At 45.6% G+C, this 26,359-nt stretch overlaps 1 protein-coding gene and 1 long non-coding RNA gene across 2 annotated transcripts in view; both read right to left on the bottom strand.

The window, feature by feature from the left end:
* Nucleotides 1-5,403: 5,403 nt before the first annotated feature.
* LOC140272207 (uncharacterized) lies at nucleotides 5,404-11,424 on the bottom strand. Its single transcript, XR_011907896.1, has 2 exons — nucleotides 6,454-11,424; nucleotides 5,404-6,410 (listed from the first exon to the last, which is right to left on the bottom strand). It is a non-coding gene; the product is annotated as an uncharacterized lncRNA (long non-coding RNA).
* Nucleotides 11,425-12,693: 1,269 nt separating this feature from the next.
* slc6a8 (solute carrier family 6 member 8) overlaps nucleotides 12,694-26,359 on the bottom strand; it is a 30,331-nt gene continuing 16,665 nt past the window's right edge. Inside the window, exons 2-13 of the mRNA XM_072367989.1 lie at nucleotides 25,670-25,801; nucleotides 23,772-24,042; nucleotides 23,558-23,690; nucleotides 19,825-19,959; nucleotides 19,020-19,123; nucleotides 18,786-18,910; nucleotides 16,750-16,862; nucleotides 16,476-16,613; nucleotides 16,295-16,397; nucleotides 14,413-14,513; nucleotides 14,165-14,335; nucleotides 12,694-14,091 (exon numbers count right to left, since the gene is read on the bottom strand). Of these exons, the coding sequence (XP_072224090.1) occupies nucleotides 13,957-14,091; nucleotides 14,165-14,335; nucleotides 14,413-14,513; nucleotides 16,295-16,397; nucleotides 16,476-16,613; nucleotides 16,750-16,862; nucleotides 18,786-18,910; nucleotides 19,020-19,123; nucleotides 19,825-19,959; nucleotides 23,558-23,690; nucleotides 23,772-24,042; nucleotides 25,670-25,801 (1,661 nt within the window). The 3' untranslated portion in view covers nucleotides 12,694-13,956. The remainder of the gene's footprint in view (nucleotides 14,092-14,164; nucleotides 14,336-14,412; nucleotides 14,514-16,294; nucleotides 16,398-16,475; nucleotides 16,614-16,749; nucleotides 16,863-18,785; nucleotides 18,911-19,019; nucleotides 19,124-19,824; nucleotides 19,960-23,557; nucleotides 23,691-23,771; nucleotides 24,043-25,669; nucleotides 25,802-26,359) is intronic.

The raw sequence follows: 26,359 nt of genomic DNA, 5'->3' as shown, positions 1-26,359 counted from the left end.
TCCGGTTTTAAAGGAATAACCCGACTTCTCGTCATGCTGCGTTCACTGAACCTCGGAAATCGGAGCTCTTTCATTCTTTAACAGCAAATTCTCGTCAACGGTTTGATGTTTTGCTGAAGAGAGAAATTGGATAATCCTGTTCCCGTACTTTGTCTAATGTTTTACTTTAGAAAGACTTTTTAGTTTAATCGGTAAGCTTCCCGTCTGGGAATGACTGGAAACCTGGAGGTCAGGGTTCATAAACGCAGAAAGGTTGGACTTACTGGAGTTTTCTTTGGTTTTCCCATTTAGAAACTCAAAGTTTCCGTTTGTTTAAATGCGGAGACGGCTTCCCACATGATTAATGATTAATTAATGATTGTTTTCATGTTTTAAGGAACATAAAATGAAACATCCCATAGTTCTGCTGCTACAGAGCTCCCATGATGCACCTCTCCTCCCTCCATAGTTCTGCTGCTATAGGCCCAGCCTGCTGGGGGAGCTCCCATGATGCACCTCTCCTCCCTCCATGTACAGATGACATCATTGCTGTCATTAACTTGTGTTTCTCTCTCTCAGCAGGTGTCTCTGGCCTGGTGTTACGCTGCTTGTTGTCCCCTCTTTCCTGTCCTCTCAGCCCCAGCTGGTCCAGGCAGATGGACCCTTCCTGGTTCTGGTTCTGGTGGAGGTTTCTTCCTGGTTCTGGTTCTGATGGAGGCTTCTTCCTGGTTCTGGTTCTGATGGAGGTTTCTTCCTGTTAAAGGGAGTTTTTTCTCTCCACAGTCGCCTCCTGCAGCTCAGGATCAGAGAGAAGTTTCAGTTAATCTGTTGGTTTCCTGAGCTGGAAACTGTTTTAATTAGGTCTGCATGAATAATTGAATTAATTGAATGAATTGGATGAATTGGCTTGAACTGGCTTGAACTGGCTTGAATTGGATAAATTGGATGAATTGAATGAATTGGCTTGAATTGGATGAATTGGCTTGAATTGAATGAATTGGCTTGAATTGAATGAATTGGATGAATTGGCTTGAATTGAATGAATTGGCTTGAATTGAATGAATTGGATGAATTGGCTTGAATTGAATGAATTGGCTTGAATTGGATGAATTGGCTTGAATTGGCTTGAATTGAATGAATTGGCTTGAATTGAATGAATTGAATGAATTGGCTTGAATTGAATGAATTGGCTTGAATTGAATGAATTGGCTTGAACTGGCTTGAATTGGCCCAGCCTGCTGGGGGAGCTCCCATGATGCACCTCTCCTCCCTCTTTACTCTCTTTAGCAGGAATCTCTGACCTGGTGTTACTGTGTTTGCAGTCATTTATAAATGTTTAAGTCACTCAAACATTTTCACTTTAATAATTTCCTCACGATTCACACGTTTCTTCTTGCATGTTGACAGATATCTAAGATTGTTTTATGTTTGAATAAAACTTTATGTGAACAACACCTTCGGTTTTCTTCACTGAACTGAGACCAAATCAGAAATAAAAATGATAAAAAGCCAAATAATTTAAAAGAAGCGTCGCAGAACACAGGTTTCTGTCTTCTATCCTGAGGCTAAACATAGCGCCCCATCTTCTCCACCACCTCCTTGTCTTTGTCTTTAAAAGGCAGCTGTTGGTCTAAACGGCCGCCTGGCATTAGAAACCGGTTTGAGCTGCACTGCTGAGCCTCTGCAGCATCTCACCAGCTCAGCTTTCACAGCCGACCCGAGTGCCTCGCGTCTGAACCCGCCGACAGGAGGACGACTCGAGCTGGGGACTGTTAAAGCTTCCAGTATTTCAGTCTGCAGCTGCCTGAAAGTTCAACACACCTTCAGATGTTTTTCTCTCACTGCAGGCAGAAACTGGAGTCAGTTTTACTCATAAAACACTTTAAAAGAAGGAAAAGTTCAACATTATCTTTACTCTACATTAAAAAACTAAATGGATCGGTACAAATGGCACAGAGTGAACATTTAAATCTGCAAAAGTGCAAAAAGGTCATGAAATATTGCACTGAACTATGAACACAAGCTTGGTGGGGGGGGGGCATGGCGGAGGGAGGGGCTCCAACTTATTTTCAGGTCTCCCAGCCTGTTGGGAAACGCTCTGCATGGAGGCTCTGGTGCTGCTGGCAGCCCGACAACCATCTTACTCTCAGCTTTTATCATCCTGCTGAGCTCCTGCGTCTCCACTGCCTTTCAGGTGCTGAAGCCTGAGGTGAAGCCGTTATTCCACAGCACCTGGAAGGCAGTAAAGCTGCTGAGCGGGAGGTTTTTTACTCAGTGGAACCATTTGGTTGGTGCTGAAGTCATCTGCCAGCTGACCTCCACAGTGGTGCCACCGATGGTCAGAGGGTCTCATCGTCCCAGCACCTGTGGTGCTTTCCCACCTCCTTCTTGCACATCCTCTCATCATTTTCACCGATCAGCCCCACCGCTGTCATGTCATCAGTAAACTTGGCGGTCGGTGCTGCCAGGAGGGATTTTCTCTGTGCTCAGCTGCACCAAAGTGATCAAACCAAAGTTCATCAAACAAAGACAGTAAAATAAAATCTCATAAAACAACAAGTGAAATTAAGGGATCAAACTGATAAACTGACATGTTTCCCTGTTCCAGCAGGTATCCTTTGAATGGTGTTTTTCCTCCTCTTTTCCCTCTTTTCTGTCTTCTGGCCAACCTTCCTGGTTCTGGTTCTGCCAGAGGTTTCTTCCTGGTTCTGGTTCTGCCAGAGGTTTCTTCCTGAGTCTGGTTCTGCCAGAGGTTTCTTCCTGGTTCTGGTTCTGCCAGAGGTTTCTTCCTGGTTCTGGTTCTGCCAGAGGGTTCTTCCTGGTTCTGGTTCTGCCAAAGGTTTCTTCCTGGTCCTGGTTCTGCCAGAGGTTTCTTCCTGGTTCTGGTTCTGCCAGAGGTTTCTTCCTGGTTCTGGTTCTGCCAGAGGGTTCTTCCTGGTTCTGGTTCTGCCAGAGGTTTCTTCCTGGTTCTGCCAGAGGTTTCTTCCTGGTTCTGGTTCTGCCAGAGGTTCCTTCCTGGTTCTGGTTCTGCCAGAGGTTTCTTCCTGAGTCTGGTTCTGCCAGAGGTTCCTTCCTGGTTCTGGTTCTGCCAGAGGTTTCTTCCTGAGTCTGGTTCTGCCAGAGGTTTCTTCCTGGTTCTGGTTCTGCCAGAGGTTTCTTCCTGGTTCTGGTTCTGCCAGAGGTTTCTTCTTGGTTCTGCCAGAGGTTTCTTCCTGGTTCTGGTTCTGCCAGAGGTTTCTTCCTGTTAAAGGGAGTCGTTCCTTTCCACAGTCCCTCAGGCTCAGGACGGGAGATTGGACTGAAGACAAGTTTCGGTCCAATCTGTTGGTTTCCTTAGCTCGGATATTATTTTTGAATTGGCTCCATATGAATTAATTGGATTATGATTACAATGAATTGAATTCCAATTGGCTTGAATGACCCACCGCTGTCATGTCGTCAGTAAACTTGGCGGTTGGTATTGTGGCGCTGCTGCCAGGAGGGATCTCAGTAAAATAAAATCTCATGAAACAAGTGAAATTAAGGGATCAGACTCTACTTCAGTCACATGCTAAAGAAAGGAGGTGGTTCAGCAGTTTCTTAAAGTTTTAGCAGGTTTTATACAGCCTCCACTGACAGTTCTTTGGAACATATAAGAGAATCTGATAAGAGATGGCTTATCTCCAGCCACATTCTGGGAAAATCTCTGGGACAGAGACAGGACTTTAGCTGAAAACTGTGAACTGAAAAAATGTTGTTTGTACAATTTTAAAAAGGTCTAATTTAAGCTGTCCAGTAAAGGCTGAAAGGTAAAGTAAGTGAACGTAAAGTGAAAAGAATCGGTCCAAACACAGAACCCTGAGGAACTCCATGACTTACTCTGGTGTGTGAGGAAGATTCTTCATTTTCAAGAACAAACTGGAATCTGTCAGATAAATATGACTTAAACCTGGATTCCATCAATCTTCTCTCTGATAGAAACAGTTTTATTGATAAAGAATCTCATGAAATCATCACTGCTGAGAGTTAAAGGAATACATGGCTCAACAGAGCTCGGACTCTTTGTCAGCCTGGCTACAGCGCTGAAGAGAAACCTGGGATTCTTCTTACTCTCTTCTATCAGTGATGAATAATAAGCAGTTCTAGCTTTACGAAGGGCTTTCTGCAACCTTTCAGTGACTTTATATGTAGACACAGTTCACATTTTACACATTAGTCTGAACACAATGAGCAGGGACATAAAAAAAGAATGAAAACTCGTAAATTCTACCATCAGATATTGGCTCAATAAACCCTGGACTCACATGGCTTCGACTGATCCCTGAACGGCTGCCAGAGATGGTTCACCTTGGTTCAGCTCCTTCTCCTTCAGCTCTTTCTACTGTGAGCAAAAAGGAGGGTAAGAGTCTCCAAGAGTCACGAGAAGCCCGAAAAGTCTCTTAAGCACAGTGTGTACCAAGAGATGTGAGTAAAGTGACGCCATCTGAAGTAGCTGCATGGTTAGATAGGGTTTCAGGAGGCCGTGTTCCAGCCTTAATCAGGATCTATATTTACATTTTAAACTATGAAACACCTTTTCCCAACTCTAACCAAGTACTTCCTGAAGAGCAAATTAAACATGAATGAAGAGAAGAACATTTAGTTGTTTTCCTGTGGTTCCGAACCGGAGCCATCTTAAAGTCTGGAGAATATGGGTCATATTTCACAGTGTGAACAAAGGGACTCGAATGGATCGAAGACTTTCTGAAGTGTTTGGGTCAAACAACAACTTCAGAACAGTTTCTCTCTGCTGAAGCCCAGTTCTGAGGTTAAAAGCCCAGTTCTGATTATTCAGGTCCTGGAAGGAGGCAGCGATGCTTGGAGCTGATACTTTTACATGTTTTTATGGTGTTTTCCTGTCGGACTTAAACTTGGTTTTGGGGTGTTTTTAAATGCATGTGAGTGCTATTTACAATTTTCTGAGATTTCTGCATTTCTGGGAGTTCCACGAAGCCATTTTGCAGATTAGTTTCTCTGCCTTCTGGCCTTGGGACTGGGATAGATTGGCTGGTGGCTGTGGTCCTGCAGGACCGTTGAACACATAGATTCAGGCCAGTATTTCACTCTTCCTGATGCTGGACTTTGGGTATTTTAACTGTGATCTGCTTCTGTTTTCGGTTAGACTTTCTGCTACGATACTGATATTACAGGCTGTGTATTTTGCCCTGTTCTGTTACTCTATTTAACACTATTACAAAGAGAACTTCTTGCTGTCTTTGATGTTTTTTGTTCTCTGGTTCCTTTCATCACCATCATTTCTGTTACAGATATTTCAGAGTCAGTATTTCCACCCGTCGTCATGGATCCTGAGGATGAATTATTCGTAACCTTTCAGATTGAATCCAGTAAAGAGTTAATGAAGAAATAGACCTCCTCCCCAACCATCCAGTAACCACAACACAGATCAGCTGTTTGTCATGACAATAGTTTTATTGCTGTTGGTTTAGTCATTGGTGAATGAGCACAGTGAACACAGACTTACAGCATGGACACATATTAATGAAACAGATGGCATCATCAGGGCTCAAAGTTAACGCTTTCATCAATGACGCTGCAAGATTTTGGCTGGTGACTCGCTACCATCAAGCCCTGAATTTCATCACTATCACAGCTATGGATTGATTCATTTAGCTACTTAATCAGTCATCTAGTCTAAAGTTAATGGAAGACTGCGGTTTACAAGAAGTCACTGACACAGTTACAACAAAATGGCAGATGCTGGGATGAATGGGAACGCCATGTGGCTGCGTTTGGGCTGGAAATAAGCAGAACGGAGCACTCAGCTCGGCTGGAAAAGGTCTTTCTTTCAGCACCAGAGTGAGGAGATATGACTGTGTTGGTTACATATGTGTGAAGCCTCAGTAGGAAGCAAACGGACCAAAAGTTACGAAAACAAAAGGTGTCTGTGAGATATTAAAGTGAGAAAAAGATCAATCATGTCTTCTATGGGATTTCCTGAGATCTTCTGGGAACTATGGAAACTTTAGGGTGAAATACATTAAGATGTGGCCAAAGGTTTGGTTAACATTAACCTGCTAATTTCTGCTCTTCATGTTTTTCAGGGAGCAGAGTTTTTCAGTTCTTTGTGTTGTTTCTGAACAGATTTACGTGCATTTAATGGAAATTACAGATGGTAAAATCTTCTGGAAGTGGCTTCAGTGTGTTTAGATGCGCTTTATAGCAGCAAAACAGGCAGAAATGATAACATCTGATGAGTGAAAATCTTTTAAAGTAGCTGCTGCTAACGTGTTAGCTTAATGTGGAAATGTAGAAAGCTGTTAGCTAACGCTGTAAAATATGATAATCTCAGTGGCGTTTTGGACTTGAAACGTTAAAGCTAGTAAACAATAACTTCTCTGAATTTAGCACTTTTAGCTAACTTGACCCTGATGAATTATCTTTATTTTGCTAATCTAAACTGTTAGTTTGTCTTATTCACACAGTAGTCAAATGAACTGTTAGCTATTGTGGAGCTACACTCAGGTTTAGCCTCCCGATGCCATGTCTTAGCTCTGTTTTTTATCTCCACCAGCTCCAGGGACACTTTCAAGCCCTTTTGTTACTAACGATGACTGAATTCATGTTTGTGGCAGATTTTTCTGTGGAAAAATTGCAATTGAACCAGAAAGAGAATGTACAACAAAAACAAAAAAATAAACATTTTTAATCATTTTAAATGTAATCTTCTATAAAAATAAATGTTTTAGCTACTACTGCGTTAACACTACCTGTTAAATTCTAATGTTATTTGCTTCAATATGATCACATTTAATGGTTCACAATCATAACTACAACTGTCAAGTACATAACTTTCAAGTGATTTTATATCAACAACAGCAGAAAACGTATTTTTTGAGGCCACATGGGAGATTGGGTCGACACACGGTTCCGAAATTAAAAATACTCCAACAAATTTGGGACAAAATTTAGTTGTAGTGGATGGAAAATACTCAGATAAACAGACCGAGAAGGACTAGAAAAGGTGAAGAGCTAGCTAAACCGCTAGCTTTAGCGGCCGTTGCTAGCAGGGCTGTAGCCAGTTTATGATGAAAATGCTCAGTGCACGTGATCGAGGAACACAATAAAGTGACACAAATCAGAACTGATGATCGATTTCTGCTTCTACACAGAACAAATAAGATATGAGTCGCATCAATGGAACAATCTGGACCTGAGCCACAGTCTCTGGCAGGCGGGTTGTTATCAGAAGCTCTGGAATAATCATTTCATCCATTTGTTTTAGCTCAATGAAGGTCTTGTATTATTTGATCTGCTTCTGTTTCCAGCCCAAACAAGATGACCTTTCCTGGAGGAGAGCGCCCCCTGCTTCTGTAAAACATCTGCCAGACTCAGGTGGTTCTGGTTGTTGTTCTGTTAGCACCCACAGATCAGAAGAAAACCCACCACGAAAAAAGCCAGAACCAAAAACCTTCTGATTTCTTTGAGCTATTTGGATGTTTTAATTTAGCCTTTTTGAAATCATGAAGATCTGAAGGAACCAGTCTGAGATGAGCAGGAGCAGGAGAGCTTTCTCCACCAAAGGAAACCAACAGACCGAAGCTTGTGGACAGTACCAGTTATCAGAACCTTCAGTGGACAATCAGACAGACAGACCAGTCAGACTCCCAGTTTGAACCATTCGGCATCCCCTTTCCTGCATCTGAAGGACGGTTTTAGAGGTTAAATTTAAAGGTTAAACATTTAAATCTTTACATTCTTGTTCCTGCATCTTGTGAGATGCTGAAAATACTTTGATTTTTCCAACATTAGTGAAAAATACTCAGAAAAATACTGTTATCCAGATACAGATGTTTTACAGATGTGTCAGAAAATGCTGGGAAATTAAGACCAAAGAATATCAAATTACTGGTTTATTGAAGGTATCAGAAAGTTTTTCCTCTAACTTTTGTGCAAACTCGTTGAAATTAAAACACTTTGTGACCAAATCCAAAAGCGACCGTTGAAATAAACATGAAAAATAACGCAGTCTTTGAAAAACTTTGAAGTCAGATTTCAGATAAAAACCCGTCTCTGTGCAGCGTTTTGGTCCCTTTGGAGTTTAACGTTACGTCTGAACGCTGAACTTCGGCTCAGATGGTTAAAACTGCTCCGGAAACACATGTCCTGCGAGTTCTGGGTCAGCAGTTTGGTTCTGATGGGTCAGACTGTTCAGTCGGGGAATCAGAGTGGTTCATCGGGTCTGATCATCTGTCCCTGAAACACACAAACTGACTCTTTGCATAGCATGTTCAGCACGTATCTTCCCCTGTGACATCACTCTGACATCACTCTGACATCACTGTGCAGAACCGTTGGTCAGTGCTGGAGACGGACTGATGTCGGGTCTGCAGACTGATTTATCCTGATCTGCTGCTGCGTGGCGTCCCAGTATGATGCGGAAAATGCTCAATTCTGTCCACTTGCTCTGTTTTTAAAGGGAAATTAGGCATAAAACTGGGTCAATTTGTGGTAAATCCATCAGTTTGTCTCCAGCAGCGACTCGTTTTTAACCATCACAGCAGTTTGTCACATTTGTTGTAGCTGCTTCGTGGAGTTTTGGTTCATTAAATGTGATTTTTCTGCTTCCATCCTCACACACAGTCACAGCTTTGGATTAAAGATACTGTCAGCAGGTGATTTTTGGCAGAAGAGCACAGACAGAAAGCTTTTGGTAACACAGATTTTCATTTCTCTTAAAATGGCTGCAGGTTGAATCGTTTCCACCCTCTGACCCTCCAAGGCTTAAAAAACAGTTAAAAATAAAATTCTATGCTTCAAATGTCAGTTGGATCAGTTTCTATAAAATACTGCTGCAGCTCAGTTTGTGGTCAGAATAAATCTGAAGCTGATGTGAATTAAAAAGAAGACTTTTGGGACACGATTGGCTCCAGTTCTCAGGGAACTTCCTGTTAAAGGTGGACATTTGGGCTCATTTGGGCTGAAGATGAAAGGAAGAAGGCAAAGATTTCTGACATCCTGTTAAGTTAAATCAGAAAATCTCTGCTCCATCTATGTTTGCTGACTTGTTGTGAGATTAAATCCTTATTTTCTTACATTTTATCTGTTTTCTTCACTAAAGAAGTTTAAAATTAGACTAATTTTTACGTAAATCTCACAGATCCAGAATGAGGCCGAGGAGCAGATCTGATGCTCTGATTGGCCAGAATGAGGCCCGAGGAGCAGATCTGATGCTCTGATTGGCCAGAATGAGGCCGAGGAGCAGATCTGATGCTCTGATTGGCCAGAATGAGGCCCGAGGAGCAGATCTGATGCTCTGATTGGCCAGAATGAGGCCCGAGGAGCAGATCTGATGCTCTGATTGGCCAGAATGAGGCCGAGGAGCAGATCTGATGCTCTGATTGGCCAGAATGAGGCCCGAGGAGCAGATCTGATGCTCTGATTGGCCGGGAAACGGGAGCTGAGGTTATTTCAGTTTGAGGTGAAACGATGGGAAGCAGCTGACGGATGCAACATGATCAGCATTCAGATGTATTCAGCCAACAGAACTGCAGCTTCTGTCAGTCACAGATCGTGTTATCACACGTGAGAATGTGAGCCGAGGGAGGTCTGAGGGGAAAACACTGAAATTACAGAGAAAAACAGTAAAAAGCTAAAAGAAGCTAAAGCTAAAAACACTTGAGCACTTTGAACAATATGTCAGAGAAGTAAAGAGGAGAAAAATTCCCTTTCACGGTGTGTTCAGAGCCACACGAAGCCTTAACATCACTGCATCGCAGCAAACTTCCTGCATCTAAGCCCCGCCCCTCGCTGCTTGTTCACGTCAGTCAGTCGGACGCCCGCCGGCGTTCACTTAATGCTGCTCACACTGTGAGAAAACTGATGCTGGAGAACCTTTGAGGCCGCCACACGGAGCAGGACCAGGTGGGAGCGCTCGCACAACGCCTTCCCATGATCCTCTCCTGCTCGCCGCCGCAGACCAAAGGTTTGCATAAGAAGCCGCTGAAGCAGAGCATCTGAAGGGGAAGTGAGGTAGCCTGAAGCTGGAAGCTTTGGCGGCCCGCTGAACGTGAACAATCAGCCAAAAAATCATCATCATCATCATATATAGATTACACACAAAGATTTTCAATATATCTGTTTTATCGTATTTATCAGCAAAATAAACGCCTCCACAAAATAAAGTTCTGATTCATTTTACAAAATGTAAAACAAAACACGATTCCTCCGAAAAGTGCCAGCGGCATTATTCCACAACAATGTGCAAATGGGTGTAGTTTCAACGCAGTTTACATTCTAATCAGCGTGTTTCCCGCCACGGGCGGGTGGTGAGTGGTTGCTAGGAGACAGAGTTGTAGACACGCCCCCACAGACTGCTGACCGGAGAGGTTTTTACACCAGAGTCGTGCACAGGACAGGACTCTGGGTTTGGCTAGTCAACCGTGTGGGCTCTAAAGTTAAGACAACAACGTAAGGCAACGCTTGGCAGCACGCCGAGTCCTCCGCCGCTCACCGGCCCGCCAGCTGACAGCCAATCAGAAGCTTCAGCCTCAAAGAAACATTCAATCATCTGCTCAGCAGGTTTGTGCGGAAGCCCTGCAGCCCAGGAGGGAATATCTGGAGTTCTGTGATCATATCTGAACAGAACCAGGATCTTTCTTGCATAGACATGTTTGGAAATGCTACAACATTTAGCTCTCTGAACCACTTGGACAGAACCGTTTGAACCAGGCTTCCAGGTGCAGCTTAAATCTGAACAGAACAGAAACCTTCCTGGTTCTGAAGCCGGTTCTGAAGCTGGTTCTGAAGCCGGTTCTGATGGCCGGTCAGCCGGGTTGCGAGGTGTTCGGCGGGAGGACTGCAGCGTCCACGACACTGATGCAACGAGGCGAGAGAAGAGCGAGCAGGTTGATATTGGCAGCCTGGAGCCCTGTTCTGGGATCAGCCCTGCAGGGCGAGTATCGACCATTTGGCACTTGAGTCTCTCCCGGGGGGCGGGGGGGCGCTGCCCGACCTCTGACCTGACAGACCGGAGGAGGTCAGGCATGCGATGCGCGTTAAAGGTCAGACGCAGAGTTCAGAACAGATTTCAGCTTTTGTTTAATGGGACGGAGTCGGTTGCTTTGTCAGGTGATGAAACACAGCTAAGAACCAATCACAGCTCCTCCCTCTGGTTCTGTGGGCCAGGTGTCCTTCAGGGTCAGGGTCCTGAGACCATCCGGTGCAGGGCCACATGAGCAGAGGAGGGGAACCTTTCCTCTGTGGCGTGGGGGGGAACGGTTGGGATAGAAGGACTGAACTCTAGGGTTGGGATAGAAGGACTGAACTCTAGGGTTGGGATAGAAGGACTGAACTCTAGGGTTGGGATAGAAGGACTGAACTCTAGGGTTGGGATAGAAGGACTGAACTCTAGGGTTGGGATAGAAGGACTGAACTCCAGGGTTGGGATAGAAGGACTGAACTCAAGGGTTGGGATAGAAGGACTGAACTCTAGGGTTGGGATAGAAGGACTGAACTCTAGGGTTGGGAAAGAAGGACTGAACTCTAGGGTTGGGATAGAAGGACTGAACTCTAGGGTTTGGATAGAAGGACTGAACTCTAGGGTTTGGATAGAAGGATTGAACTCTAGGGTTGGGATAGATGGACTGAACTCTAGGGTTGGGATAGAAGGACTGAACTCTAGGGTTGGGATAGAAGGACTGGACTCTAGGGTTGGGATAGAAGGACTGAACTCTAGGGTTGGGATAGAAGGACTGAACTCCAGGGTTGGGATAGAAGGACTGAACTCTAGGGTTGGGATAGAAGGACTGAACTCCAGGGTTGGGATAGAAGGACTGAACTCAAGGGTTGGGATAGAAGGACTGAAGTCTAGGGTTGGGATAGAAGGACTGAACTCCAGGGTTGGGATAGAAGGACTGACCTCCAGGGTTGGGATAGAAGGACTGAACTCTAGGGTTGGGATAGAAGGACTGAACTCCAGGGTTGGGATAGAAGGACTGAACTCTAGGGTTGGGACAGAAGGACTGAACTCTAGGGTTGGGACAGAAGGACTGAACTCTAGGGTTGGGATAGAAGGACTGAACTCTAGGGTTGGGACAGAAGGACTGAACTCCAGGGTTGGGATAGAAGGACTGAACTCTAGGGTTGGGATAGAAGGACTGAACTCTAGGGTTTGGATAGAAGGACTGAACTCTAGGGTTTGGATAGAAGGATTGAACTCTAGGGTTGGGATAGATGGACTGAACTCTAGGGTTGGGATAGAAGGACTGAACTCTAGGGTTGGGATAGAAGGACTGGACTCTAGGGTTGGGATAGAAGGACTGAACTCTAGGGTTGGGATAGAAGGACTGAACTCCAGGGTTGGGATAGAAGGACTGAACTCTAGGGTTGGGATAGAAGGACTGAACTCCAGGGTTGGGATAGAAGGACTGAACTCAAGGGTTGGGATAGAAGGACTGAAGTCTAGGGTTGGGATAGAAGGACTGAACTCCAGGGTTGGGATAGAAGGACTGACCTCCAGGGTTGGGATAGAAGGACTGAACTCTAGGGTTGGGATAGAAGGACTGGACTCTAGGGTTGGGATAGAAGGACTGAAGTCTAGGGTTGGGATAGAAGGACTGAACTCTAGGGTTGGGATAGAAGGACTGAACTCTAGGGTTGGGATAGAAGGACTGAACTCCAGGGTTGGGATAGAAGGACTGAACTCTAGGGTTGGGATAGAAGGATTGAACTCTAGGGTTGGGACAGAAGGACTGAACTCTAGGGTTGGGATAGAAGGACTGAACTCTAGGGTTATCCCGTCAGGGCCTAACTATGGACGAGATGCGGACCCACAGGTTCCTTAACGCTTTGTTAGCATTCTCTGTTAGTTTGCTCACTTGGAGACTCTCTGGAACAACTTAACTTGCTTCCAGAGTTGAAGAAGAAGGGACACGTTGACCCTGACCAAGGACATTATTGCTTTCAGAGGTTGGAGCTGAAGGGCGCAGGTGGATTTTTGGTTTGGAAGCTCTGGAACTGGCTTGAATGTGAATAATCTTGGAAGCGGGGGCTGATTTATCCCTGGAAGCTTCCATCTAACATCAGATCTGTGGTTTCCTGTGAGAAACGATTGATTGTCAGCGGTCCGGGAACCCCGGCGCTGCTCAGGGGTCGGTTCTGGGCTCGCCAACAGTCATCAGGACAGTTTGACGGCTCAGTTTGGCTCCCTGGCAGCGTGGTGAGTTCAGGGACCGCTTTCTCCAGCTCAGACAGCAGAACTGAGCTTCTGGTACCATGTAAAATAGTTGCGTTTGTGGTCGGTCAGTCTGTCGGTCTACAACTCCGTCTTTAGAAACATCAGCGACGCACACGGCCGGCGGCTTCGTTACGCCACAGCGAGCTCCAGAGCCTCTGGGCCAGCTGAGCTGCTCTGAGAGTGTGTGTCACGGCTGTTTATCAGGTTTGTGTGTGTTTGCACCCCCACCAGAGACAAGATTGCACCTTTCATCCCACATGAGAAGCTTCAGAGAGTCTTTGCTCTGAAGCCCGTCAGGGTTTCACATTCAGGGAGAAATTTGGGATTTTTACATTCTGCTTTTCATCCTTTAAACAGGAGAACCAAGAACCAGCAGAATGAAGCCGGAGAGCTGCTGGTTTCACCCACAAATCATGACATAATCTGGGAAAAGAAGACCTCGGTCGTTTATAGATTTGTTTGGTGAGAAACCAACCGATCAATGGGTCCAAGGAGACCCAATCGATCGGTTAATCCCAAGAGAAACCCAATCAATCAGTCCAGGGAAGCTGGCTCATCGATCACTGAAGGAGTCTGAGGCCGTAGGATGGATGGAGGGGGGGGGGGAGGTCGGCCATCTTGTCACGGGTGGGACGGATGGAGTGGGGGGGAGAGGTCGGCCATCTTGTCACGGGTGGGACGGATGGAGTGGGGGGGAGAGGTCGGCCATCTTGTCGCGGGTGGGATGGATGGAGTGGGGGGGGGTCGGCCATCTTGGATCCAGCCTACATGACGCTTTCGAAGATGATGACCTTGTTGTCGTCGGTGCCGGGCGACAGAGGGCTCAGAGACTTGATGTCGGGGGCCATGTACTCCAGGTGATGCCCCCCCCACACTGGCGTGGTCAGGTGGGCCCAGCGCTGCAACACATGGTGGGAAACATCAGCAGGAGGAAGTCATGTGAGCACGTAAACAGGGAAACACTCTGCTGACCTCTCTGAAGGTTCCTTTGGCTCTGAACAGCTTGTAGAGGACGCTGACGGGAATGCAGAGCATGGAGGACAGAGCCAGGCACCAGCCGATCACCTCGCCCCACCACGGGTACACGTACACGTTGTTGTAGGTCAGCGGCTTGTAGTTGACCAGGTGGAACAGGAAGATGCCCTGAGAGAACAGCAGCAACATCTTTACTGCTGATGCACTTTAAAGGACAATGTGAAGCTTTGGGGGTCGAGTCTCACCAAGCAGACACATGGAGTGATGAAGGACCAGCACCACTTCATCCAGGGGAACGGCCGGTAGCCAATCATACGAGCCACATCGTCCATGAAGCGGTCAGCACCTGCGGGTCAGCAGCACAGGTTAATGTTCATCAGTCTGGGGTTCAGTATCTATCATCTTTTAGCAAAGAAGCCATTTTAAACTGGATCTTTAGGCACTTTGTTACTTGATCAACAGTTCTGCAGCTTTCTGAAGCCTTTAAAGTGTCCTGATCAACAGTTCTGCAGCTTTCTGAAGCCTTTAAAGTGTCCTGATCAACAGTTCTGCAGCTTTCTGTAACCTTTAAAGTGTCCTGATCAATAGTTCTGCAGCTTTCTGAAACCTTTAAAGTGTCCTGATCAACAGTTCTGCAGCTTTCTGTAACCTTTAAAGTGTCCTGATCAACAGTTCTGCAGCTTTCTGAAACCTTTAAAGTGTCCTGATCAACAGTTCTGCAGCTTTCTGAAACCTTTAAAGTGTCCTGATCAACAGTTCTGCAGCTTTCTGAAGCTCTTTCACAGTTTTTCTTTGGACATTTTCTGCTTTTTCCCTCATCTTCAGCCCTTGTTCCTGAGCATTTTCAGTGTTTTTTCTTTGTTCAGCCACTTAACTCTGACCTTTGACCCATTCAGGCAGAAAAAAGGCTCCTAACTCAAGGGATGAACCAGTGTTGTGTCGACACAGAACAGACAACTTAGCAAAGAAGCCATTTTAAACTGGATCTTTAGGCACTTTGTCACAAAGACACATCATTTGTTCCCATTTCTTTAGCTGCATCTATGAAAAACAGCAAAGTTTGACAGACAGAAAATAGGATTTCTGCAGCAACAAGGTGATTCCCAAAGAGCTATTAGCTGAAAACTTGGCATATCTCAGCATGGTGTGCAGTGTGTCCTTAAAACATTTGAGGAAACTGGACAAGTGGAGGACAAAAGAAGGAGTGTCAGGCCTAAAAAACTATCTCCAGCAGATGAACAGGATCTGAAAGTGATGTCCTTAAGAAAGAGGAAAAAATCCAGCTGTGACCTGACAGGACCTGAGAGATGCATCTGGACCTTCAGCTGATCCATCTACTGTTGGCCCAAGCCTCATCAGAAATGGTCTCCATGGAAGGGTGGCTGTCAAGAAGCCGTTCTTAAGGAAGGGAAACAGGGAGAAAAGGCTGAGCTGTGCCAAATGACACAAGAAGTGGACTGAAAATCAGTGGCAACAGGTCTTATGGAGGGATGAATCCTCCCCAGAGCCCGGACCTCAACATTATTGAAGCAGTGTGGGATCATCTGACAGAGAACGGAACAAAAGGCAGCCCACATCCAAAGAAGAGCTTTGGGATGTCCTTCAAGAAGCCTGGAGAACTATTCCTGAAGACTCCTTAAAGAAATGACAGAAAGCTTGTCTCAGAGGGTTCAGGCTGTGTTGGAGAATAAAGGAGCTCAGACCAGATATTCACTTTAAAGCTGCTGAGAACTGAGAAAAACTCTGTTTCTGCCTCAGATTCTGGGTTTATGTTCATGTTTGATCATGTTTCAGTGAATCTCTGCAGCTGCTTCCTGTTTTACTGGAAATAAATGAAGAAATGAAGCTGATCAGGAGTTAGGAACAGTTCTATATGTTTCCTGTGATGCACTAAACTAAAATGTGCTGATATTTTACAGAGATTTCCGACTGTTATTTAATGTTCTAACACTTTGTTCCTTCTTATATTTGCATCTCTTTGAGTTATGCTGCAGCTGATTGAACTCATTAATTCCACTTTAACTCCAACTAATCTCTGACTTTTACTCACATGACAAAAGTGGTCAGACACCTATTTTAAGATCCTTACAACAGCAACATGCCAGCAGCAGAGTGTGTGCAACATACCGTAGACCCAGGCAACTACTATGCATTCCCAGAATGCTTGCCACAACAGAGTCATCCCGCTGGCCGAGTAGTAGTCAAACAGCTGGAAGACGTACATCCCCCCCTGCAGAGAGGAGCAGCTCAGTGTTTGTCAGGGCGTTTTGGTCTGGGAGTGATGTCAGATGAAGGTTTTCTCACTGACCTGCGTCACCATGGAGAGATCAATAATGAAGCACAGCAAGCAGCAAATCGCCACGGCGATCTCCCGTTTGTAACGGTGGTAATATTTTCCAGGAAACAGATCCAGAATCCCGGTAACGAAACCCTCCACCCCGACAAACTGCAGGGGAAAGAAACACGCAGTCAGGCGTGTGAATACCTGAGCGTCCCTGAACGCACCGCCAGGGAGGGTCCAGCTCCTTCAGAACAGAGCAGCTGGTTACACAAATCAATACTGTGTCATTAGCTCTGGTCACCTGACTGTCGAGCCCGAGCAGCAGCAGCATGAAGAAGAAGAGCGCCGCCCAGAGTGGCGCCACCGGCATCAGACTCACCGCCTTCGGGTACGCGATGAACGCCAGACCCGGACCTGAAACCCAAACCGCCAGAGACTGAAAACACAGAGCAGCTGAATGGACTCAGATTCCTGTGAGAAACTCAGTTTAAAGCATGAAAAGAGTCATTAAAGGAGGCTGAAGAACATCTGGAGCAGCTTTCACTGAGTGCTGCTGCTTCAGTTTGGTTCTGTTTCCTAAATACAAAGAAGAATAATTTCTCTGGAGTTAAATGAACAGATTTAAGATGGTTAAATGATTCAATAAGAACCTATAAACTGTGTCTGTTTAAAGTTTACAGACTGCTCCTTTACTCGCTCACAGCTTTACTGATGGAAACATCTGGAACAGTGTTGCTGCTGCTTCAGTTTGGTTCTGTTTCCTAAATACAAAGAAGAATCATTTCTCTGGAGTTAAATGAACAGATTTAAGATGGTTAAATGATTCAGTATGAAACTATAAACTCTGCTTCTTTGTGTCTCCATCGGTTTAAAGTTTACAGACTGCTCCTTTACTCGCTCACAGCTTTACTGATGGAAACATCTGGAACAGTGTTGATGCTGCTTCAGTTTGGTTCTGTTTCCTAAATACAAAGAAGAATCATTTCTCTGGAGTTAAATGAACAGATTTAAGATGGTTAAATGATTCAATAAGAACCTATAAACTGTGTCGGTTTAAAGTTTACAGACTGCTCCTTTACTCCCTCACAGCTTTACTGCCGTGTTTCATCCAATCAGCTTCTGCGAATCAAATTTACCGACTCCTCCACCTGCTGTGAACCGGCTCCTCAGATTAAAGGAGCATTACGCCTGTTCACAGCTGCTCCGAACGCCATTCAGAGCCGAGCGCCATGAAACGGAGACGAGTCACATGTCGCCAGGGTTCTTAAATAATCCTTCACTTAGTACACGGGAGCTAATACTTTAAACCACTGCAAACGTGTCAGGATTCAGAGCAAAGCAGATTTACTTTGTTATTTTTGCAGCCAGATTAAAATAAAAAGATTCCTCGGATGTTTCTGGAGTTAAAAACGTTTCAGTCACTGATGACATCACGGCGTGTTTTTTCTCAGAGTCTGACTGAAGAAACTAAAGTGAGAGCTGCGGGACAAACTAAAAATAACGTGTGTTTGTGACGTCACGTCATGTGCTGCGGGGCTAATAATACCCGTACAGTTGGCCGATGCACGCACACATGCACGCACACATGCACTATCAGGGGCATTTTATGCCAGCGAACTAAACTAAACGTGTGTTCAGCGCCTCTCTGATGACATCACAGGGCTAACGTGGGCGCCGGGCGCCGCACGCGGCGAGATGATGTCAAAACAACCAGAGACACATTCCACACGTGACAAGAAGCCGTGCACGTGTGAAGCAGCGTGCACAGATACACGTGCACGCTGCTTCACACGTGCACGGCTTTCTTTCTGTTATCTTCATGCAGCGTTATTTCGCCAGAAAACGCATGAATGTGTCGTCACTGCGTGATTACAGGCGTGCAGCCGCGCTCACGTGCACGTGCAGCCGCGCTCACGCGCACGTGAACATTAAAAGTCAACGAGGTTTGCTGTCAGCAGGTTGGTGGCGTTTGAGTCACTGAACATTTCATCCAGCAGTTTGTGATCAGGTAGAATCAGACGGCCCCCGACGGCACGGTGACCACGACCACGACGAAGGACCCAGCAGCGGAACTCGGTCGGCACGGTGACCGTGACCACGACGAAGGACCCAGCAGGAGAACTCGGTCGGCACGGTGACCACGACCACGACGAAGGACCCAGCAGGAGAACTCGGTCGGCACGGTGACCACGACCACGACGAAGGAACCAGGAGGAGAACTCGGTCGGCACGGTGACCACGACCACGACGAAGGACCCAGCAGGAGAACTCGGTCGGCACGGTGACCACGACCACGACGAAGGACCCAGCAGGAGAACTCGGTCGAAGCGCCGTTACCTGATTCGGCGACTTGCGAGATGTCGACACCCTGCTCAGCAGCCATGAAGCCCAGAATGGAAAAGACGACGAAACCAGCAAAGAAACTGGTCCCGCTGTTGATGAGCGCCAAGACGAAGGCGTCCCTGCAGGGGAGGAGAAGCAGAACATGACTCCGGGCCTCAGAGGTCACCTGACCGGCGGCCAGGTGACGCTACGTCAGCATCATCCGTCCACAGCAGCAGAAAGCCGTACTTGTAGCAGTCGTTGTTGAAGCGGTTGTAGCTGCCCAACGCCGTCAGCGCTCCGAGGCCGATGGCGTAGGAGAAGAAGATCTGCGTGCCGGCATCGATCCACACCTGCAAGGTCAGAGGTCACAGGTCACCTCAGCTTCCAACTCAAGGTGCCGCCACAACTGTGACATCATACTCCTGTCCTTCGCCGCCATCTTAGCTGTTTGTCACCAGATATGATGAGCAAACGTTCCCCTTTAAGTTGTTCATCAGACCATAAAAATGTAATAAACCAAAACGTGTTTCGGTCAGTTTATGGTTAGTTTTAGTTTAGTTTTAGTTTAGTTTATGTTACTTTAAGATCCGACACGCTTTGACTTTTCTACTTAAAACTGTTACAGCTTGTTGGGATGTTGGTTCAGTGGACTTTAGGGTTGTTGATGCTCAGCTTGTTATGCAGGAAGTTATATTTTTCAGTTTAATTCTGTTCGCTTTATTTCTTTAACTTGAAACCAATCAAAAAACATCCCAAAGCATCGAAATGAATGAACTCCTGTTGAATGTTGGGGTTCATATTCATCCAGCCGCTCACGTTTCTTATAACAGCTGTTGATGCCGTGCACATTGTTCATGTAAAGACTAAATAACAGTGGTCCTAAGATGGAGCCCTGTGGAACACCGAATCCTTTAGTTTAGCTAAAGTTTAGCTAACAGCGTGTGAAACAAACCCCGTAAATATGCTAATACTGACGGAGAAGGAGATGTGGAGCCATGTTATCTTTAGCCCTCTGCCTGACAGTCAGGGTTCAGGGCCACAGCACACTGACCTGAGCCTCCCCCAGTTTGGACCAGTCCGGTTTGATGTAGTACATGATGCCGTCGTACGCCCCAGGAAGAGTGACTCCTCTGACCAGCAGGATGATGAGAACCACGTAGGGGAACGTCGCCGTGAAGTACACGATCTGAAACCCACAAACAGGTTTAGTCTGAGTCCTGCGGGTTCCTGGTTCTGATCAGGAATCATTAACACGACTGACAGTGATCAGGATGTTGTTTTTATTCAGGCTTTTACCTGGTTTCACACTACAGAACCAGAGGTGGAACCATCAGGTTCTACATGTCTGACCTTTGATAATTTAACTGTTTAACAGCCTCGAGTTTCACTTCCAGGGAGAAAACACAGAAAAGTACATTAAAACAAGCAGTTTGGTCATAATTCTTATTAATATGCATGAAAACACTTAATTATGAACAACGGGATTCACCCAAAATGATCCAGAAGCCTGTTTGGATCCATTCAGCTCAGCAGAAACCATTCAGTTAAACAGGAAGCTGCACTTTTAACTTCCAGTTTAAGTTTTATGATTTTGGGTTCAGGTTAGAGTTCCTTTTATTGGTTTTTAACTACTTTAATGCTCAGTTCCATCACAGCTCATACAGTTTATAGATACTTTTCATCCAGTATAACTTAATATTTAATATAACTCTGAATTTTCCCTTCAGATTTGGAGGTGAGGCGCCTCTTTAATCTCTTTAATCTGTCTTTAAAACTAGATAAAACACAACATTTTAATAAAAATACAGATTCTGCAGCTCACAGTTTAAGAATGTTTAAATATAACTGATAGTGTTTGTTTGAGGCTCTGTTTCCAGACATAAAGCTTCAGTTTGTTCGGACGCCAGTCAGCCGACCAGCGAGGGAAGCTTCTCAAGAGAAAGAGTTCACATCCAGCTACTGAGTTCATTGTGTTGGACATAAAGAGTTGGAAAACTGGTGGGCTTTGTTCATTGATCAGCAGTACCAGCTAATCAATATGCAGTGGGTTTACTGTTCATGGACACAGTCTTTATCTCTGTTTAAATCTGCAGTTCCACCTCAGAACCGGTGACCAAACCAGGAAGATCCTCAACAAAACCACACGCTGCCTTTAAAGCAAAACTAATATTCGCTGTATGTTACGTCACACAGAAAAACTCAATCTGAGTTGCATAAGTGAGGCTGAGGGGGATGATGAGGAGGTTTGTCCGTGTTCCTGCTGTTCGTTGACCTAAAAACTCGATCTCAGAGGCAGCTCCATCCGTGAGAATCAGGCAGCAAAAACACAGCAGAGGAAACCGAACACGGAGCTGATCTGAGACCTGCTGAGGCTCAGCGCACGTACGTGCACCGATGAGCACGAAAGCATGTGCACGCACAAACACTCGCATGGAGCCATGTGGGGTTTCAGCACCATGGAGAGCAGCAGGTCCCCGGTGGAGTCCAGAAAAACTGTTGATTTTACCCAGAATCCCGCACTTTAACATCCACACGTGCACACGCACGTGCGCACACTATAGCTGAAATAATCTCGGATTTAAGAACAATAAAGATAAAGAACAAATATTCAACACACACACTCAATGGATCAGCTGTTAAATGAAACTCAAACTGTCCAATCAGACGAATCAAAAGCATCCGATTTGGATCTGATTGGACAGTTCGAAATCCTGTCAGTTTGAGGGTTAAAGTTAAAGCTTTCGATTTAGTCTGAACAGGTTCTAATTCAGTTCTTTGGAAAAGATCCAATCCAATCAAACACATTTAAATCTAAATGAGTCCAATTCATACAGAGACAATTCAACACAGCTGCTGAAACCAACAGATTCGATTGAACTGGAAGCAGATCTGTGAATAGACCAGCCCCCCCCCCCCCCCCCCCTGTTCCTCTCGCCCTGCTCGGTTCAGCTTTCAGCCTCCAGCTGACGACCAACAACACAAATGTGTCCGTTGGTACTGAGAGCCGTGTGAACACACTGCAGTCAGGCTCTGAAGCAGATCATCAACAGCTGCCGAAAGGTTTCTGAAGCGTTATAAATCTGCCCTGAAAACATCACCAGATGAGGAGAAGTCACCTCCACACGAGTCATGAATGTTATGAGTCATCTACCTCCTGAAGAACTGAAGGACTTTGTGGCTCAGTTCCTTCAGTCCAGCGTTGAACTGGACCAAGTTGTTAAAACAGTGGGATGAAAAGTGTTTGCTGCACATTCACAGTCTTTAGCTAACTCTGCTGGAACATTAGCCTCAGATATAGTTTATCCACTGGGCTCTGATATCCTCTGAGGCTGCTGCTGGATGGAAGATGCATGCTCCTCAGTGCAGCTGACAGCAGAACATTTCCACCAGAAGCTGGCTTCATCCATCCAGCAGGGTGGAGGTGAGTGGGCGGGGCTTAGCAGAGGAGGCGGAGCCAACTTAAGGAGTGACGTCCTTTAGAAATGAAAATCAGAACGGCTCGTTAAATGAGGAACTTTCACACAAAGGGAACTAAATAAATCCCAGGGTTGTGTTTTTGGGAAGTTTTACACTTCAGACGCCCTGATATATGCTCCCAGGAGCAGGAAGAAGGAGTTTTACACTTCAGACGCCCTGATATATGCTCCCAGGAGCAGGAAGAAGGAGTTTTACACTTCAGACGCCCTGATATATGCTCCCAGGAACAGGAAGAAGGAGTTTTACACTTCAGACGCCCTGATATATGCTCCCAGGAACAGGAAGAAGGAGTTTTACACTTCAGACGCCCTGATATATGCTCCCAGGAACAGGAAGGAGGAGTTTTACACTACAGACGCCCTGATATATGCTCCCAGGAGCAGGAAGAAGGAGTTTTACACTCCAGACGCCCTGATATATGCTCCCAGGAACAGGAAGAAGGAGTTTTACACTTCAGACGCCCTGATATATGCTCCCAGGAACAGGAAGAAGGAGTTTTACACTTCAGACGCCCTGATATATGCTCCCAGGAACAGGAAGAAGGACTTTTACACTTCAGACGCCCTGATATATGCTCCCAGGAGCAGGAAGAAGGAGTTTTACACTTCAGACGCCCTGATATATGCTCCCAGGAACAGGAAGAAGGAGTTTTACACTTCAGACGCCCTGATATATGCTCCCAGGAGCAGGAAGAAGGAGTTTTACACTTCAGACGCCCTGATATATGCTCCCAGGAGCAGGAAGAAGGAGTTTTACACTTCAGACGCCCTGATATCTGCTCCCAGGAACAGGAAGAAGGAGTTTTACACTTCAGACGCCCTGATATATGCTCCCAGGAGCAGGAAGAAGGAGTTTTACACTTCAGACGCCCTGATATATGCTCCCAGGAGCAGGAAGAAGGAGTTTTACACTTCAGACGCCCTGATATATGCTCCCAGGAACAGGAAGAAGGAGTTTCAGGCCAGATGTTTCAGGTCAGATGTGCTTCTCTTCTCTTACGTTTAACTACATCTTATAATTTTATTTGATTGTTTCTGCTTCTTCCTGCCGTCCAAACACTGCATTTCAGGTTAACTGGTGACTCTAAACCCAGGAATGAGTGGTGACCTGTTCAGGTGTACCCCGCCTGATTCTCTTTCTGACTGTATTTTTATCAGAAAAATTATTTATTTTTATCCTGTTTTATTCATGTGTTTCTTTGTTATCTTCTTCATTTATTTAATGTTTCGTGCAGTCGGTTTATCTTCTGTAAAGCTGCCGTTTAAATAAAGTTTAAGTGATTAACAGACTGACTCGGGATGCGTTACCTTCCCGGTGGATTTCACTCCCTTCCAGACGCAGAAGTACACCAGAACCCAGACCGCCACCAGACACAGCATCAGCTCCCAGTTGAACTTTCCGGTTTCGTCCAGACCCGACGAGATGTTCAGAACTTTGTTTCTGCACAAAGACAAGCAGCCGTCAGCATCAGAACCTGAACAGAACCCGAACAGAACCCAGAGCAGCCGGAGCAGGACTCACTCCCAGAACTCGATGATGGGCGAGCGGGCGTCGCCCAGGTCGGCGCAGGTCATGTTGCTGTTGCCCACGGTGATGTTGGCCAGGCTGGCGTTCTTGCACTCCTGGTAGTGGAAGATCTCGATGCAGCTGGCCGTGTTCCACTCGTTGTCGCAGGTGGACCACGGCAGCGTGGCGCTGAAGGACTTGATCAGGTAGTAGAAGCCCCACGCCAGAACCATGATGTAGTAGGTGTTGCAGAAGAAGACGATGACCATGGAGGCGTAACCCAGACCTGCAGAGAACAGGCAGCAGAACCGGGCTTCAGCGGGAGGAACACGGGTCAGCTGAGGTCATTAACAGGCTTTCAGCACCGGGTTCAGCCCAGAACCTCTGTTTCAGTCATTTAAACCCAGTTTGTGCTGGTGAGACAGAACCAGAACAGTCTGAGGGTTCTGACACGATCCAGTGAGCAGAAACCCACTTTTCTGTGTTTTCTGTGCAACCCTGAACACACCCGACTCTTTGTCCGGTCGGAATGTGCTGCTCGGCGTGTCGCGTCGTGCACAGTTTGCACAGGTACCGACCGCCGTTACCACGGTTACAATAACAAACAGGCCGGGTCGAAAAGAAGACAGCGGTACTCATTAACCAGCTGAGTTACTCTTTAACTTAATAACAATAATAACGCTTTAAATGCTGGATGATTCATTTAAACACAAACAGTCTTTGGGTGATTTTTGGTGCTTCTGAGCTTCCGTAGTCTCGGTAAATCCTCGTTTATCTGATGCATGAAGCGGCTTTTCTGACTTTTCTAACAGCAAACTGTGTTAACTTCTGCTGAAATATGCTGTAATTCTGCTGATTTATCATCAGATCAGATGAGAAACCGTCTTAAAGCAGATATTTGGGTGATCTGTGGCCGACACTTTGTGTAAATCTGGTTCCCCTGTTCCCTGAGAACGTGTCCGATCGTGAAGGAGCTCCGTCAGCAGCTCCGTCAGCAGCTCCTCGGAGGTCAGGCCAAAGTTTGTAGAGTAAACTGAGTTATGAATGCAGCCATAAAACATCACACGGCCCCCTGTAAAGATCCTGCTTCTGATATGCGCGGCGTGCAAAGCTAACAAAGAGCAGCATGAAAGAGTTTAACGCTGTGAGTGCTGCTGGCTTTGCAGCCGTGTGTGTCGGCACGTACCGCCGATCATATATTATCCCCTCATATAAACCTCCATATAAAGCTCCATATAAAGCTCCATATAAAGCACAGAAAGCTGAACGCGAGTCGGCAGACTTTCTCCACTCAAACGCACCTAAACTGCTTGGCTCTGGTTTATTTCCCTCTAAATGATTTAGTTTTAATCTGAGAGTTTCTGTCAGATGTGAAGATGAAGAGTTTCTTTGACACTCTCTGTCAGGGAGGTCGTCAGCAGGAGTTTTACCTGCTCATATGGCACAGGTCGAGCTCTTTTAGGCTTTAAAACAATCTTTAGCTCATTCCGTACGGAATGACGAGAGTGCAGAAAAATAAATGATTAAAAAATAAACATAAAATTTAAAAATGTAGAAAATATGCATAAATAAAGATGTTAACTTAAAATATAAAGAAACGTTTCGATAAATACATTTTAATAATGAATTCTCTTGGTTTTTATTTATCTTCTCATCATGTAGATAAATAAACAGGAAACAGGTCTGTGGGATGTGTCTTTAACCCTTTAATTAAGCTGCTGAGTAAAACTTACTGAACTGTATCTTATCAAACATCTGTCGAAGTTAACCGACCGTAACCATCTTTATCGCCCAGTTTAGGTCTGAAAGTACATGTGAAGCCATTACTTTTACAGATGTTTTGCAACAAAGTGTGACCAACTGTTTGTTGATTCTGTTCTGCTTTGCTTGGACTTTAAAGCGTTCTGACGGACCTTTGAACAGCGGCGCGATGTTCCACACGTTGATGCTGCCGGCCTTCATGAACTGGCCGAGCGCGATCTCCAGGAAGAAGATGGGGATCCCGCCCACAAACACGATCAGCAGGTACGGGATCAGGAACACACCTGGAGGAGGCAAACGACACGTTCACAGACAATCTGACATGTGACAACTTCAAAAATAACTGTAAACGACACGTTCACAGACAATCTGACATGTGACAACTTTAAAAATAAGTAAACGACACGTTCACAGACAATCTGACAACTTCAAAAATAACTGTAAACGACACGTTCACAGACAATCTGACATCTGATAACATTAAAAATAACTGTAAACGACACGTTCACAGACAATCTGACATGTGACAACTTCAAAAATAACTGTAAACGACACGTTCACAGACAATCTGACATCTGATAACATTAAAAATAACTGTAAACGACACGTTCACAGACAATCTGACATGTGACAACTTCAAAAATAATTGTAAACGACACGTTCACAGACAATCTGACATGTGACAACTTCAAAAATAACTGTAAACGACATGTTCACAGACAATCTGACATCTGACAACTTTAAAAATAACTGTAAACGACACGTTCACAGAGAATCTGACATCTGACAACTTCAAAAATAACTGTAAACGACACGTTCACAGAGAATCTGACATCTGATAA

Source organism: Leuresthes tenuis, unplaced genomic scaffold (assembly GCF_036924035.1).
Source record: "Leuresthes tenuis unplaced genomic scaffold, fLeuTen1.0.hap1 SCAF_16, whole genome shotgun sequence".
In the NCBI taxonomy this organism is placed as follows: domain Eukaryota; kingdom Metazoa; phylum Chordata; class Actinopteri; order Atheriniformes; family Atherinopsidae; genus Leuresthes; species Leuresthes tenuis.
This window is presented reverse-complemented; position numbering and strand designations above follow the sequence as displayed.